The following is a 17,913-nucleotide window of genomic DNA, read 5'->3' on the forward strand; positions in this document are numbered from 1 at the left end:
ATTGTGCTGGAGATAAGGGGAATGAAGTTAAAAAGTGGTGGAGTTGCCCTTTAATATAACAGGCTTTTAAAATGAAATATTGTTGCACAATTTCTACACAAAAGGAACTATTTTCGTGGAACGACCCATAAGCAAAGAGAGCTGACAGTGACAAATTATCCCATAAGAGAACTCTGCTACTGTAAACAGCATCTCAACCAGCGCCTGCTCTGTGTGTATACATTAGTACATATTCAGACTGACTGACCTGTTTACCCTGCTACCAATCCACAAGTTCCTCTACATATGGACAAATATTTGCCACGCTGGCTTGCGAACTACTGTGTGGCTGTGTGTGTGTGTGTGTGTGTAGGTACGTGCGTGCGTCTCATGTCCTGTCAGCGGCGATGTTGGTGGGTAATTTATATTCTGGGCTTCTGAAAATAAACCTAATAAATGGATAAATAAGATCCTAAAAATCAATGCCGCCTGCTCTCTCTATCACCATACGTAGTGACAGTAGTGATGCATTGGTTTTGAGCCCTATGTCAGGGCTAGTCATACTGACAGACATCTCCTGCTTCCATCAACCCTCCTCCCCATCCCCTCGTCTTCACCCCCCTCTCAGAGATACTGTTGTCATAAGGAGGATGGGAGTAAGAAGGGGGGAGTAGAAGGGTTGTAGAAGGGAGTAGAGGTGAGAATAGAAGGGGGTTATAAGGGAGTAGAGAAGGGGATTTGAGAGGGTGTAGAAGGGAGTAGTGGGGAAGTAGAGGGGGGTGTAGACGGGGAGTAAAAGGGAGTAGAAGGGGAGTAAAAGGGAGTAGAAGGGGAGTTGAGGGGGAGTAGAGGGGGAGTAGAGGGGTGTATAAGGGAGTAGAGGGTTGTAGAGGGGGGAGTAGAAGGGAGTAGAAGGGGAGTATAAGGGACTGAGAGGAGACAGAGGTCATCATCAGATGAGCTACTGCATTTTTCAGCATGTTCTTAAAAATATATAGATTTAGTGTTAGATAAACTTGGATTTTTTGTCAGGAACATTTACAGGATGCTACCCTCTACAACATAACCTTCACTCCAAATCAAAACTCAAAACCTGCAACTTGATTTTGGACGGAATTACGGAATCACCTGGAAGGCTTACAACTACCAAAGATTATTATTCCAAAGCTATACAGCAAACGCTATGGAAAACAACAGAAACCTGAAAACACCATCCAACCTGGAACTGAGTTAGTAATGTTTAGTCTGAAGCTATATTTTATTTCCAAAAGCCAAGAAGAAAAATACATTAAATTACTTTATAAGGACTGAATGATAAATTAAGCCAGCTTAATGCCAAGCTTGATACAGCTTCAATTAGCACTGACGTGTCAAGTGAGAGATGTCAAAGCCCTTTAGCCCAACAATGGCAGGAGAGTCGAACAGTCTACTCCAACCAAATGGAGAGGCCTTAGAAGCTGCCTCCCGCTGTTCAGAGGTAATTAAAATACAGTACCCTGTGTATGTAAAAAAAGATACCTAAATGAAGCTCCTTATGGAAAATCAAGAGACACTTTTTGCTGACTATTATAAAAATGGGAACATCAGCAACCTCATCTTCCACACAGACCATCCCCTGGCATGGTACAGTGCTATATTAGCACACAACCCCTCTGTTAAGAGGGGGGAGGGGGTGTTACTGAGGGGTGGAAACTCAGGATACAAGACAACATGGACTCTGAGTCAGCTAACATAAATCTCTATAAGTCTGGAACAGTATTGGTACAGGGCAACCCCAAACAGTTTCAGCTGGACTTTCACCTAATCAAAGAATTAGCTCAGCAGGAGAAGCTCTCCCTTGAGAAAGATACCCCCACCCCGAGCAGGTCAGACCTCTTCATTTTATAACCCCACAGACGAGCAACCCCAAGCGGAAAGTCAACCTCCCAGCACAGAGTACTGCCCCCTCATTGAAATGAAGGATACATTTACCCAGCTGGAGGTAAGGCTGGTGGAGCTGGAACAGCAGGTGATTACACTCCAGTCAGCACAGACCCAGACAACAGTCCAGCACAACAACACCCCCTTAACCAGACCAGGAGAGCTGGAGGTGGAGAGAGACATATCTGCACTCTGGACTGTGGTGAGACAACTTCAACAATATAATAAGCAGGAGAAGAACAGAGCACTAGAGGAGAGGATCAGACTGCTGGAGGAGAAGGTGAGGGGGATGGAGGAGAGGATCAGACTGCTGGAGGAGAGGGTGAGGGGGATGGCGTGTGACAGAGAACAACCCATTAGATAGGTGGCCACCCCCGCAGAGAAACCAGCAGAACAGCCCACCTCAGCTCCAAACAAAAGTCTTGACACCACAGCAGAACAGTCCACACCAGACCCTGATCACGTCGACACCACAGCAGAACAGTCCACACTAGACCCTGATCACGTCGACACCACAGCAGAACAGTCCACACCAGACCCTGATCACGTCGACACCACAGCAGAACAGTCCACACCAGACCCTGATCACGTCGACACCACAGCAGAACAGTCCACACCAGACCCTGATCACGTCGACACCACAGCAGAACAGTCCACACCAGACCCTGATCACGTCGACACCACAGCAGAACAGTCCACACCAGACCCTCATCACGTCGACACCACAGCAGAACAGTCCACACCAGACCCTGATCACGTCGACACCACAGCAGAACAGTCCACACAAGACCCTGATCACGTCGACATCACAGCAGAACAGTCCACACCAGACCCTGATCACGTCGACACCACAGCAAAACAGTCCACACCAGACCCTGATCACGTCAACATCACAGCAGAACAGTCCACACCAGACCCTGATCACGTCGACATCACAGCAGAACAGTCCACACTAGACCCTGATCACGTCAACATCACAGCAGAACAGTCCACACCAGACCCTGATCACGTCAACATCACAGCATAACAGTCCACACCAGACCCTGATCACGTCGACACCACAGCAGAACAGTCCACACCAGACCCTGATCACGTCGACACCACAGCAGAACAGTCCACACCAGACCCTGATCACGTCGACACCACAGCAGAACAGTCCACACCAGACCCTGATCATGTCGACATCACAGCAGGACAGACAAGTGAAGAACCCCAAGCCCAGGGGATCTCACCCCCTCTGAGCACCCCCCCCCCCCCCCTGTCAGCCACCCTGATAGCCCTCCTGACAACCCCCCCACACCCACTGAGGACATACACAAGACACAGATTGTTCTCCTTATGGACTCAAATGGAAAATACATACAATAAAAACTACTTTTCCCAAACACAGTGTGTCTAAACTCCGGTGTCCAAACACCCAGAGCACCCTAGACCTTCTGTTGGAGAACCAACTAGGTTCACCTAGCCACATAATATACACAGGCACAAACAACCTGAGAACACAGCAGGAAAGGGTGGCCACAGCACTGAAGGGAGTGATTGAAAAATCTTCTTCTACTTTCCCCAACTCACAAGTGGTTATCTCCACCCTGCTACCACGAAAAGACTTCCACCCTGCTACCATACAGCGGGTAAACGCAAGTATTTCCCGTGACTGTGCCACAAAACCAAATGTTTTCCTGGCCCACCACTCCACCCTGGACTTGAACAGCCTCTATGACCAGGTCCACCTATACAAGGCAGCAGTGCCCACCTTCGCCCAGACTCTATAGGACATCGCTCTCAAACGCAGCCCCAAATCTTCACACAGGAGCAACAAATCAATAGACACCCTGTCCAGACCAGCGAGACACTCTCTCAGACCTGCGGGACCCACCCCTGGACCTACACATAGAGGACCCACGCCGAGAGGACCTACATCCAGACCACAACACCACCAGCCACATACACACCCCCACACCAACAAATCAACATCCCCCGAAGTCAACCATGCCCACACCCCATTTAGGCCCCCTCAGATCAGACCTATGCCCCTCCTGCCCACCCCATGCACCCCACCCCCGCAAAGAGGGCCTCAACATGGATGTCACACATACGCCCAGTCTGTGAGCGGGCAAACAGGCCCAACCCCCACTCTTACACTAGCCCAAGCCAATGGCATGTACCAGATGCTCAGCAGGCTCTGCTCACACTTACTGGCCTGAGGCCAAACCACACGACCAACAACATTGGACACTTTATGAATCACAAAGCCGTCACTATCTCATCCTGGAATATCCAAGGCCTGAAGTCATCTGCCTTTGGCCTAAAGAGCAGGAACCCGGACTTCATCAAATAAATCAGAAATACAGACATGTCATCCTCCATGAAACCTGGTATAGAGGAGACGGACCCACTGGTTTCCCTCTAGGTTACAGAAAGCTGGTAGTCCCATCCACCAAACTACCAGGTATGAAACAGGGAAGGGACTCAGGGGAGTATGCTAATTTGGTATAGAGCAGACCTAACTCACTCCATTAAATTAATCAAAACAGGAACATTTTACATCTGGCTAGAAATTCAAAAGGAAATGATCTTAACAGAGAAAAATGTCCTCCTGTGTGCTACCTATGTCCCCCCACTAGAATCCCCATACTTTAATGAAGACAGCTTCTCCATCCTGGAGAGGGAAATCAATAATTTCCAGGCCCAGGGACATGTACTAGTCTGTGGCGACCTAAATGCCAGAACTGGACAAGAGCCTGACACCCTCAGTACACAGGGAGATAAACTCCTGCCTGGAGGTGACAGCATTCCCTCTCCCATATGCCCCCCTAGGCACAACTATGTCAACATAACAAACAAAAACGGGTCACAACTCCTGCAGCTCTGTCGCACCCTGGGAATGTACATAGTCAATGGTAGGCTTCGAGGGGACTCCTATGTTAGGTACACCTATAGCTCATCTCTTGGCAGTAGTACTGTAGACTACTTTATCACTGACCTCAACCCAGAGTCTCTCAGAGCGTTCACAGTCAGCCCACTGACACCCCTATCAGACCACAGCAAAACCACACTCTACATGAACAGAGCAATACTCAATCATGAGGCATCAAAGCCAAAGGAACTGAGTAATATTAAGAAAAGATGGAAGGAATGTACAGTCGTGGCCAAAGGTTTTGAGAATGACACAAAGATTAATTTCCACAAAGTTTGTTGCTTCAGTGTCTTTAGATATTTTTGTCAGATGTTACTATGGAATACTGAAGTATAATTACAAGCATTTCATAAGTGTCAAAGGCTTTTATTGACAATTACATGAAGTTGATACAAAGAGTCAATATTTGCAGTGTTGACCCTTCTTTTTCAAGACCTCTGCAATCCGCCCTGGCATGCTGTCAATTAACTTCTGGGCCACATCCAGACTGATGGCAGCCCATTCTTGCATAATAAATGCTTGGAGTTTGTCAAAATTTGTGGGGTTTTGTTTGTCCACCCGCCTCTTGAGGATTGACCACAAGTTCTCAATGGGATTAAGGTCTGGGAAGTTTCCTGGCCATGGACCCAAATATCGATGTTTTGTTCCCCGAGACACTTAGTTATCACGTTTGCCTTATGGCAAGGTGCTCCATCATGCTGGAAAAGGTATTGTTCGTCAGCAAACTGTTCCTATATGGTTGGGAGAAGTTGCTCTCGGAGGATGTGTAGGTACCATTCTTTATTCATGGCTGTGTTCATAGGCAAAATTGTGAGTGAGCCCACTCCCTTGGCTGAGAAGCAACCCCACACATGAATGGTCTCAGGATGCTTTACTGTTGGCATGACACAGGACTGATGGTAGCGCTCACCTTGTCTTCTCCAGACAAGCTGTTTTCAGGATGCCGCAAACAATCGGAAAGGGGATTCATCAGAGAAAATGACTTTACCCCAGTCCTCAGCAGTCCAATCCCTGTACCTTTAGCAGAATATCAGTATGTGCCCCGATCCCGCAGCTGAATCAACTTTAGGAGACGGTCCTGGCGCTTGCTGGACTTTCTTGGGCGCCCTGAAGCCTTCTTCACAACAATTGAACCGCTCTCCTTGAAGTTCTTGCTGATGCGATAAATTGTTGATTTAGGTGCAATCTTACTGACAGCAATATCCTTGCCTGTGAAGCCCTTTTTGTGCAAAGCAATGATGACGGCATGTGTTTCCTCGCAGGTAACCATGGATGACAGAGGAAGAACAATGATTCCAAGCACCACCCTCCTTTTGAAGCTTCCAGTCTGTTATTCGAACTCAATGAGCATGACAGAGTGATCTCCAGCCTTGTCCTCGTCAACACTCACACCTGTGTTAACGAGAGAATCACTGACATGATGTCAGCTGGTCCTTTTGTGGCAGGGCTGAAATGCAGCGGAAATGTTTCGGGGGGATTCAGTTCATTTGCATGGCGAAGAGGGACTTTGCAATTAATTGCAATTCATCGGATCACTCTTCATAACATTCTGGAGTATATGCAAATTGCCATCATACAAACTGAGGCAGCAGACTTTGTGAAAATTTATATTTGTGTCATTCTCAAAACTTTTGGCCACGACTGTAGTTTGGAAACCTACCTAAAAACAATTAGGCAACAACAAATTCCATCCCTTTTAGACAACTTCCTGGACAAAACGTTCCACTGTAATAGTGAAGGTGTAAACTTGTCAGTAGAACATTTTAACAGTATATTTGACCTCTCACCTTCCCTATCAAATCTAAAAATCTCCAATAGAAAACCGAAGAAAATTAACAAAAATGACAAATGTTTTGATGAAGAATGCAAAAATCTAAGAAAAAATGTAGAAACCTGTCCAACCAAAAACATAGAAACCAGGAAAACCTAAGTCTACGCCTTCACTATGGTGAATCACTTAAACAATACAGAAATACACTACGGAAAAAGAAGTAACAGCACGTCAGACATCAGCTCAGTGTAATTGAAGAATCCATAGACTCTAACCACTTCTGGGAAAATTGGAAAACACTAAACAAACAACATGAAGAATTATCTATCCAAAATGGAGATGTATGGGTAAACCACTTCTCCAAACTTTTTGGCTCTATAACAAAGAACAAACATCAAAAACAAAAGGGGGAGTAGAAGGGAGCAGAAGGGATTAGAGGGTGAGTAGAAGGGAGTAGAAGGGAGTAGGGGGGAGTAGAAGGGGGAGTAGAAGGGAGTAGAAGGGAGTAGAAGGGGAGTAGAAGGGGAGTAGAAGGGAGTAGGGGGGAGTAGAAGGGAGTAGGGGGGAGTAGAAGGGGAGTAGAAGGGAGTAGGGGGGAGTAGAAGGGGGAGTAGAGGGGGAGTAGAAGGGGAGTAGAAGGGGAGTAGAAGGGAGTAGGGGGGAGTAGAAGGGGAGTAGAAGGGAGTAGGGGGGAGTAGAAGGGGGAGTAGAGGGGGAGTATAAGGGGAGTTTAAGGGAGTAGAGGGGGAGTAGAAGGGAGGAGAAAGGGGAGTAGAAGGTGAGTAGACGGGATTAGAGGGGGAGTAGAATGGAGTAGAAGGGATTAGAGGGGGAGTAGAAGGGGAGTAGAAGGGAGTAGGGGGGAGTAGAAGGGGAGTAGAAGGGAGTAGGGGGGAGTAGAAGGGGAGTAGAAGGGGAGTAGAAGGGAGTAGGGGGGTGTAGAAGGGGGAGTAGAAGGGAGTAGGGGGGAGTAGAAGGGGAGTAGAAGGGAGTAGGGGGGAGTAGAAGGGAGTAGGGGGGAGTAGAAGGGGAGTAGAAGGGAGTAGGGGGGAGTAGAAGGGGAGTAGAAGGGGAGTAGAAGGGGAGTAGAAGGGAGTAGGGGGGAGTAGAAGGGAGTAGGGGGGAGTAGAAGGGGAGTAGAAGGGAGTAGGGGGGAGTAGAAGGGGGAGTAGAGGGGGAGTAGAAGGGGAGTAGAAGGGGAGTAGAAGGGAGTAGGGGGGAGTAGAAGGGGAGTAGAAGGGAGTAGGGGGGAGTAGAAGGGGGAGTAGAGGGGGAGTATAAGGGGAGTTTAAGGGAGTAGAGGGGGAGTAGAAGGGAGGAGAAAGGGGAGTAGAAGGTGAGTAGACGGGATTAGAGGGGGAGTAGAATGGAGTAGAAGGGATTAGAGGGGGAGTAGAAGGGAGGAGAAAGGGGAATAGAAGGGGGGAGTAGAAGGTGAGTAGACGGGATTAGAGGGGGATTATAATGGAGTTGAAGGGGAGTATAAGGGAGTGGAAGGGGGGGTAGAGGGGGAGTATCAGGGAGAAAAGGGGGAGTAGAGGGGGAGTAGAAGGGAGAAAAGGGGGAGTAGAAGGGAGTAGAAGGGGGGATAGAGGGGGAGTATATGGGAGTAGAAGGGGGAGTAGAAGGGGGAGTAGAAGGGGAGTAGAAGGGAGTAGAGGTGGAGTAGAGCGGGAGTAGAGGGGGAGGAGAGGGAGAGTAGAAGGGGGAGTAGAAGGGGGAGTAGAAGGGGAGTAGTAGGGGAGTAGTAGGGGGAATAAAGGTGGTAGGGGGAGTAGAAGGGGGAGTAGAAGGGGAGTAGTAGGGGAGTAGTAGGGGGAATAAAGGTGGTAGGGGGAGTAGAAGGGGGAGTAGAAGGGGGAGTAGAAGGGGGAGTAGTAGAAGGGGAGTAGTAGGGGGAATAAAGGTGGTAGGGGGATAACCCAACTCCATCTTTGATTGGGCTTGTTTAAACACACAGACGGGATTTCTAGAGACACTAACACTATTTACTGAAGACAAACGTTTCAGCAGCACTGAACCCACACAGACAGACCAAACACAGATACACAGTCTAACACCGATACATAGGCAGGTCTGGAAGGCATGGGAGAGAGGCGTGTGTGTTTGTAAAAGCCAAGGTGCATGCTACAGGAGTAAAAACAAAGGGGTATATCAGCTGTCACAGCTGTCACAGAGAGAGACCTGCTAGTGGTGGAAAAACTAACACACAGGTTACAATGCTGCTGCTTTTGATAGGTCATATGCCCTCAGCACTTTCACTCTGCGACACAAACGAGAGTGTGTGTGTGTGTGTGTGGGGGGGGGGGGGGGTTCTGTGTCCAGGTGCATCATGGGAACTGTGGACTTGTGAATCTGTGTAAGAGCTTATGAGTAACCTATATACTGTATAAATACAGTAACCTATATACTGTATAAATATAGAGCCAAACACAGACTTAACACGTAACCAGAGAGAGAGAAAGAGAGAGAGAGAGAGAGAGAGAGAGAGAGACAGAGAGCGAAAGAATAGAGACAGAGAGACAGAGAGACAGAGAGCACAGGGCCAGTCAGCTCTTTAACAGAGCGTATTAAGTCATTTTTCACATTTCCTCTTCTCCCTGGAGCGATCTTCACTCTGCTTCCAAAACAAGCAGCTCACCTTCTCTTCTGGCTGTGAAAGAACTTCTCTTTTAACCATCACCTCTTCTCTCCCTCTCCATCCTTTCTGTCACTCTTTCAGTCTCTGTGGAAAGGTTAGTCTCTGACACGAGCTCCCTGTTTCTGTCTATCTCCCATCTTTCTCTCTCCCTTCATCCTTTCACTCTCTCTCTGGAAGGGTGTCTCTCTGTCTCAGAGCTTTTCACAGTCAGTCTTTCTATTTATATTATTTATTCAAAAGATCCAGGGGAAATATACAGCTCTGAAAGTATTGTGTGAAGAGTCAACGTTAGGAGACTGGAGGCGTATCTCAAACTGATCTGGAACTGGTACATTCAGGAGGTATCTAAACAGTGGGTGGGAAGAGAACAAGTCTACTTATGAGTGTTAAATACTTAATGGTGCTATGACGTTTCTTATCGCTACACAAATACTGTGGGTTAGGTGTGTGTGTGTGTGTGTGTGTGTGTGTGTGTGTGTGTGTGTGTGTCAGTGTGTGTGTCCCCGTGTGTGTCAGTGTGTGTGTGTCCGTGTGTGTGTGTCCGTGTGTCCATATGAGGAATGCAGTTTGTTGTAGACCTCAGAATGCTGGGAGTTTCTGTCTCAGTTCTGTGTCAATGTTTTTGTGTAAATGAATCAAACATGCACGACAATCCAACACACAAATTGTGTCTGAGAATATGTTGGTGCGCGTGTGCATGTCTGTTAGGGAAAAGGAACCCATTCTTAATGAACATGTACTGTGTCAGATGGTCCTGGTCACCAAACCAGCACACCTGCTCCTAAATATACAGTACACACAAACACATTCAATAGACATATACAGGAAATGTGTCAACTCACACTGTGTATATATGTATGTGTGTCCGTGTGTGTTTCCGTGTGTGTGCGTGTGTACGTGTGTGCGTGTGTGCGTGTGTGTGACAGTGTGTTTGTGTCCGTGTGTGTGCGTGTGTGTGTGTGTCCGTGTGTGTGTGTGTGTCCGTGTGTGTGCGTGTGTGTGTGTGTGTGTGACTGTGTGACTGTGTGACTGTGTGTTTGTGTGTGTGTGTGTGTGTGTGTGTGTCCGTGTGTGTGTGTGCGTGCACGTGCGTGTGCGTGTGCGTGTGTGTGTGTCCGTGTGCCAGCCAAGATTCAGGTACTACCCTCAGCCAAACATCAACCAGCTCCTCTATCTCACATTGGATACAAACACTCACACACCATCCCTGAAACCCTCCCTAACATACCAAAGTGCTTACCCAGCACTCCCGCTGATAGGCCAAAGAGCTGGGTTATGAGAGGTTAACTACCACTGGATGACAGACAGCTACTGCACATCCCTTTACACCAGGACTCACAGCTACCTAACATCAGTTACAGGTAGTGTACAGTAATACAGACTATGACTGACCTCACCAGTACCCAGCTAAGAAAATGTAGATTCCTATTGATGTGACCATCTCCTGCTTGAGCTAAACTCAGGCACTTTACTAAACACTTTCCTCTCCTATAGTGGAAGACATCAATTAACATGTCCTGTTCGCTACATTCATCAACGTTCTTTTTTCTATGTTGCCAAATATTTGAGGGGGGGAGGGGGTGGGGCTTTGAACCCCTGCCCCTCGCTCACCCCAGATAGTCGTTACTAGGCCTCCTGATGGAGCTCCAACAGCAACAGGCTAATTAAAACACCGTCCTCCACTGAGACACAGAAACCACAAGCCCATTGTCTTTCAGTGTTTCTACCCTAGTCTACTCTATCCTACCCTATTCTCACATAGTTCAGAGCCTGTGTACTGTATGAGCTGAAGGGAGAATCCCGTCCCGTCCAGCAGACTAACCCCACAGTGACCTCTGACCCATGTCCTGACTTCAGAGCTGGGGTCACACAGATAGAAGAGTAGGTCTGACAGTAATGAGACAGGAACCCCCGTGTGTGTGTGTGTGTGTGTGTGTGTGTGTGTGTGTGTGTGTGTGTGTGTGTGTGTGTGTGTGTGTGTGTGTGTGTGTGTGTGTGTGTGTGTGTGTGTGTGTGTGTGTGTGTTTGTGTGTGTGTGTGTCTGACAGTAATGAGACAGGAGCATCAGTAAGATGGACGACCTGAGGGGGAGACTGTGTCCGCTACCTCACTAACATAATACCATCACACACACACACACACACACACACACACACACACACACACACACACACACACACACACACACACACACACACACACACACACACACACACACACACACACACACACACACACACACACACACACACACACACACACACACACTCAGTGGCTAGACGTTGACCCTTTTTTGAAAAATGAGTTGAAACACACAGAGAGGGACCAGGGAGAGAGGAGGGGAAGAGTCTTTCATAAATGCAGATTGGATGGGTTTACTTTTCCATGCAGAATAAAGCATGTATAATGGGTTATGAATGAAACAGAAAACAAACATTCTCTAACATTCTAAACCATCCAATGTACTGTAAACTATTCAAGGCTGGGTGTGTGTGTGTGTGTGTGTGTGTCTGTGTGTGTGTGTGTGTGTGTGTGTGTGTGTGTGTGTGTGTGTGTGTGTGTGTGTGTGTGTGTGTGTGTGTGTGTGTGTGTGTGTGTGTGTGTGTGTGTGTGTGTGTGTGTGTCATATGAGTTGGCAGTGTGTTTTTCTAATTCAAACAAAGCCCTGTTATTTGCACCTATGGATCCCCCACTGAGCACTGGCACAGACAGACACACACACACACACACACACACACACACACACACACACACACACACACACGCGTGCGCCGCGCCTTGGCACCGAGCAACCGCTCATTTGGGCACCCACACCATGCCAATCCATAAATCAGAAGATAATTGAGCAGTAGTGTGCCAGCAATAAAGTCCAGAGAGAATAAACAGCCTGTGGTGTTCTGTCTGTCTGTCTGTCTGTCTGTCTGTCTGTCTGTCTGTCTGTCTGTCTGTATGTCTGTCTGTCTGTCTGTCTGTCTGTCTGTGGTGTTCTGTCTGTCTGTCTGTCTGTCTGTCTGTCTGTCTGTCTGTCTGTCTCTCTGTGGTGTTCTGTCTGTCTGTGGTGTCCTGTCTGTCTGTCTGTCTGTCTGTCTGTCTGTCTGTCTGTCTGTCTGTCTGTCTGTCTGTCTGTCTGTCTGCCTGTGGTGTTCTGTCTGTCTGTGGTGTTCTGTCTGTCTGTCTGTCTGTCTGTCTGTCTGTCTGTCTGTCTGTCTGTCTGTCTGTCTGTCTGGCTGTCTGTCTGTCTGTCTGTCTGTCTGTCTGTCTGTCTGTGGTGTGCTGTCTGTCTGTCTGTATGTGGTGTTTTGTCTGTGGTGTTCTGTCTGTCTGTGGTGTTCTGTCTGTCTGTGGTGTGCTGTCTGTATGTCTGTGGTGTTATGTCTGTCTGTCTGTCTGTCTGTGGTGTTCTGTCTGTCTGTGGTGTGCTGTATGTCTGTATGTCTGTCTGTGGTGTTCTGTCTGTGGTGTTCTGTATGTCTGTGGTGGTATGTCTGTGGTGCTATATATGTATGTGGTGTTCTGTCTGTGGTGTTATGTATGTATGTGGTGTTCTGTATGTGGTGTTCTGTCTGTCTGTGGTGTTCTGTATGTGGTGTTCTGTCTGTCTGTGGTGTTCTGTCTGTCTGTGGTGTTCTGTCTGTCTGTGGTGTTATGTCTGTCTGTGGTGTTATGTCTGTCTGTGGTGTTATGTCTGTCTGTGGTGTTCTGTCTGTCTGTGGTGTTCTGTCTGTCTGGGGGGTGTTCTGTCTGGGGGGTGTTCTGTCTGGGGGTGTTCTGTCTGGGGGTGTTCTGTCTGGGGGGTTCTCTGTCTGGGGGGTGTTCTGTCTGGGGGGTGTTCTGTCTGGGGGGTGTTCTGTCTGGGGGGTGTTCTGTCTGTGGTGGAATGGTAGGCTACGCTGTATACCTCCCACTGGCAATCTGTCAAATTCTATAAAGTCTATACCGCAGGGTTTCCCAAACTTGGTCCTGCCCCCCCCCCCCCCCCCCCCTTGTACTATACAGCTGATTCAAATAATCAACTCATCATCAAGCTTTGATTATTTCAATCAGCTGTGTAGTGCCAGGGCAAAAAACAGAAAGGAGGAACCAGGACTGAGTTATATCCCCTGCTATATCGCACACCCATAGGAACCATAGAAACAGACAACAGAAATCACAAAGAGAAACACACACCTGAAACACCACAAAGTTAGATGACAACATAAGGCAGACATATTGAGGATAGGAGCTGGGGAAATGATATGGCCATGAAGACCTTAACAACACACAATGTCCAGAGAAGTAAATGTTACTTCACTATGTTTCCCCTGCTGGATTAGTAACACCACTCAGGATATTTGCAAGCAGGGGTCTTTTGTGTGAATCAAGTTTATATTTATTTGGTTTCTACTGTAACTGCATTCAGCTTTTTTACTGCCAAAATGTCCCACAGTTCCAAACTTTAATATAGGAAATACTAGTTTGGACACACCTACTAACACACCTACTAATTCCAGGGTATTTCTTTGTTTTACCTATTTTCTACATTGTAGAATACTAGTGAAGACATCAACACTATGAAATAACACATATGGAATCATGTAGTAACCAAAAAAGTGTTAAACAGATCAAAATATATTATATTGGTGTCTTTTATTCCAGGTGACTACATCATGAAGCTGGTTGAGAGAAGGCCAAGAGTGTGCAAAGCTGTCATCAAGGCAAACAGTTGCTACTTTGAAGAATCTAAAATATATTTTCATTTTGTTAAGACTTTGTTGTTAACTACATGATTCCATATGTGTTATTTCATAGTTTGATGTCTTCACTATTATTCAACAGTGTAGAAAATAGTAAAAATAAAGAAAAAAGCTGGAATGAGTAGGTGTGTCCAAACTGTTGACTGGTTCTGTATGTGAAACCAATGTTGTGTTAATGATGATGCTGATGGAGAAGAAAGAAGAAGCTGAGGAACAGAACCGGTAGGTCCAGAGGATCTCTGGAGGTATCGGTGCCACAACAAAACACTAGTGATACTCACCCAGATCTGCAGACATTGACATAAAAACAAATGACACAACCCATTAACCCAGCTGCAACAAAGGGAAGTCTAGTGGCTGTATTCAGGGTCTGTGTATGCAACCAATAGCATAGACTGACTTTGGAGTAAAACCAAAACATTCAAGTCAAATGGGACACACTCAAATGGATTCTTCCCACAGTTAGGAAATTAGACCCATGACGTAAGTGTTCTCAAGAGTACTAAACTCCAGACAGTTTATGTCTAAAGTAGCCTCCTCTAGAATGAATCAGATGTAGAATATAGAGCTAGTCATGAACGTCTCATGCACATGGATATATCTGAAGATGCAATGTTAGCAGACATAGGTCTGAAAACAAGGCCCAGTTGGTTCCTCTTGCCCTCACCCCTCCCAGTGTTTAGAAGAACCAGATAACTAGATAACTAGTCACCACTATATTGCTTAAACCTATCTGGTACTTTCACATCAACTAAGAGAAACTATGTGGGCCTAAGAGCTAACATTAGGAGAAGGGTTAGGGTTAGGAAAAGGGTAGAGGTTAGGTGAAGGGTAGAGGTTAGGGTTAGGAGAAGGGTAGAGGTTAGGAGAAGGGTAGAGGTTAGGGTTAGGAGAAGGGTAGAGGTTAGGGTTAGGAGAAGGGTAGAGGTTAGGAGAAGGGTAGAGTTTAGGGTTAGGAGAAGGGTAGAGGTTAGGAGAAGGGTAGAGTTTAGGGTTAGGAGAAGGGTAGAGGTTAGGAGAAGGGTAGAGGTTAGGGTTGGGAAAAGGGTATAGGTTAGGAGAAGGGTAGAGTTTAGGGTTAGGAGAAGGGTAGAGGTTAGGAGAAGGGTAGAGGTTAGGGTTAGGAGAAGGGTAGAGGTTAGGAGAAGGGTAGAGGTTAGGGTTAGGAGAAGGGTAGAGGTTAGGAGAAGGGTAGAGGTTAGGGGTTAGGAGAAGGGTTAGGTAAAAAGAAGGGATAGAAACTCCAGTGGTAGGGTGGTGACCTCTCACCTCTCCAGCTCAGTGATTTTCTTCTCCTTGTTGGTTCTTTCCGTCTCTTGCTCTCTCAGGATACCCATGAGCCTCTCCACCTCGGCCTGGGACTTCCCAGACTCTTCTCGGTAACGCGTCACTTCTTCCTCCAGCAGCTTGATCCTGTCGCTGACCTCTAACAACTTCCTGGTTGACTCCTCCGTATTCTGGGACTGTGGAGGACCAAGGAAATAAAGAAGAAGAGAGAGGAGGACCAAGGAAATAAAGAAGAGAGGAAGAAGTGAGTCAATATGACAGTCACAAACACTACTATGAAAGGAGAGACATTCATTATATCATCCTCATCTCATAGAACTCATACTCCTCTCTGGAGCCAGAACCAGGAAGATCCTGCCCCAAAACACTGATACAGGGTCAGATATTTGTTCACCCCTTTATGGTAAAGGATAGGGAGGGGGAAGGGAAAGGGGATACCTAGTCAGTTGCACATTTGAATCATTCCACTGAAATACAGTGTCTTCTGCATTTAAACCCAACTCCTCTGAATCAGAGAGGTGCGGGGGGCTGCCTTAATCGACGTCATTGGCACCCGTGGAACAGTTGTTGTTGGGGGTTAACTGCCTTGCTCAAGAGCAGAACGGCAGATTTTTCCACCTTGCCGGCAAGGGGATTCGAACCAATGACCTTTCGGTTACTGGCCCAATGCTCTTAACCACTAGGAACCTGTAAACCTTGAGCGGAATCTGCCCTCTATCTCATTCAACCCTTTCATTCCTTCCTTCTTTGTTCCCCCTTCTCTTCTCTCGTCCCTTCTTTCCTGTGTCCTCCACTCAGCCTGCTCTATGAAGGATCCCTCTCTCCTGGAGTTGAGTATTTTCTTCTAATTCATAATGAAATGACCCTTCATACCTCTCTGGTTACCAGTGATTTTATAAGACCACCAAACATCTCGAGTCTAACACTGTAAAAACTGACAGAGCTGCAGTGATTGATTTTTTTTTTTTTAAGGGAACAATCTGCCAGAGGATGGATGTAACCTAGAATTACCTCGCTGTGTTTGTGTCTGCCTCTCAGAGGTCTGTGTGTTTCAGAGGATACTTTAGCTTGTTGAGACAGCTGAGGCCGCTCGTTTAAACATCATCAACTCTCTCTCTATACAATCACACACATACAAGCACGCACACATACATACATACACACACTGGTATAGGCAGGGAGCCAGTCCTAGATAACACCATGAGCTGTTACCCTACATGTAGCTCTGTCTCTGTTATTAGAGAAAAACCAAAGACACTTCAGACGGCTGTTAACTATTACTGTCAACCACTCTGAAACGCATAGATCATAAACCTAACAAAGTATCATTTACTAGAGAAACATCTCATAACATAAACAAAATGCACAAGTAGAGGCACTTCATGAAAGAGGAACAGGAAGAGCCGATGGCAAAACAAAACATTTCACATGGTCTACTTTGTAACCCCCACCCTCCTAATACATACATTGACAGAAAGAAAACAAAAATCTAATTTACAGATGCAGATACAGCTAAAATGTCATATTGTGTCAAACATTTTACCTCCTGAGAGTGAAACCCTTTGGGTAATGCCAGCGGCAAGCGGAGACCATGTTTACGCCGACCATACCGTCACTGAAGTCCCATTACCTCCTCAGATAGTTCCCAACACACACACACACGTCCCCACACATCATCCCAAATGTCAGCCAACACAAAAGACATTAACGTTAAGTGAAGTGGACATTGTTATGGTGTTTAAATGGAAAACAGTGACAGATCCAGACTATTGGCTGTGAATGCAGCGGGTCCGAGAGGAATCTGGGATATTATGACAGTGGGGCGAAGGCTTGTAAAGATACTGTTACTTATATGGTCATAGAAATTACTATTATCATTCCTGGAAAATGATATGAATTGTAAATATCACAAATGACTAAAATATGTGTGGCCACTAGGCCCCGCTTTAGGTTATCCAATCACCTGGCGACTATACATTAAGGCTGATGCTGATTGGCTGTCTGAGCTTAGATCGTTAAGAGCTTACAGTACTGTATAGAAAGTCATGCAGGGGTTGGAGAAAGGGACACCGAGAGAGAGAGAAGGAGAGATAGAGAAATAGGGAGAAAATGGGAAAGCTGCCAGAGAGAACAGAGTTCATAGGACTTAGGCTCTTCACAGAGAGAGAGACAGAGAGAGAGAGAGAGAGAGAGAGAGAGAGAGAGAAAGAGAGAGAGACAGAGAGAGAGAGAAACAGAGAGACAGAGAGAGAGAGAGAGAGAGAGAGAGAGAGAGAGAGAGAGAGAGAGAGAGAAAGAGACAGACAGAGAGAGAGACAGAGAGAGACAGAGAAACAGAGAGACAGAGAGAGAGAGAGACAGAGAGAGAGAGAAAGAGACAGACAGAGTGAGACAGAGAGAAAGTGACAGAGAGAGAGAGAGACATAGCGAGGGACAGAGAGAGAGAGAGACATAGCGAGAGACAGAGAGTTAGTTGTTGGAATGCAGAAACTCACAGTAAACAATTTACATACACCACTGAAAGACACGTTTTGGCTCTCTGCAGTCCATCATGTCTGCTGTAATAATCAGTGATAGATTGAGGCTTATCTTTCTCTTATCCTCATTTCCTCAGAGACTACTATGTCATTAATGTCAGCAAGAGGACTGGCTGGAATGAAGTGTT

The 17,913-nt window shown here is 46.7% G+C and overlaps 1 protein-coding gene across 1 annotated transcript in view; it reads right to left on the reverse strand.

Annotated features, from left to right (window-relative positions):
* LOC139542954 (ERC protein 2-like) overlaps positions 1-17,913 on the reverse strand; it is a 440,697-nt gene that overhangs the window by 271,154 nt on the left and 151,630 nt on the right. Inside the window, exon 10 of the mRNA XM_071348974.1 lies at positions 15,231-15,424. Within this exon, the coding sequence (XP_071205075.1) occupies positions 15,231-15,424 (194 nt within the window). The remainder of the gene's footprint in view (positions 1-15,230; positions 15,425-17,913) is intronic.

This window comes from Salvelinus alpinus, chromosome 17 (assembly GCF_045679555.1).
Source record: "Salvelinus alpinus chromosome 17, SLU_Salpinus.1, whole genome shotgun sequence".
Taxonomy (NCBI): domain Eukaryota; kingdom Metazoa; phylum Chordata; class Actinopteri; order Salmoniformes; family Salmonidae; genus Salvelinus; species Salvelinus alpinus.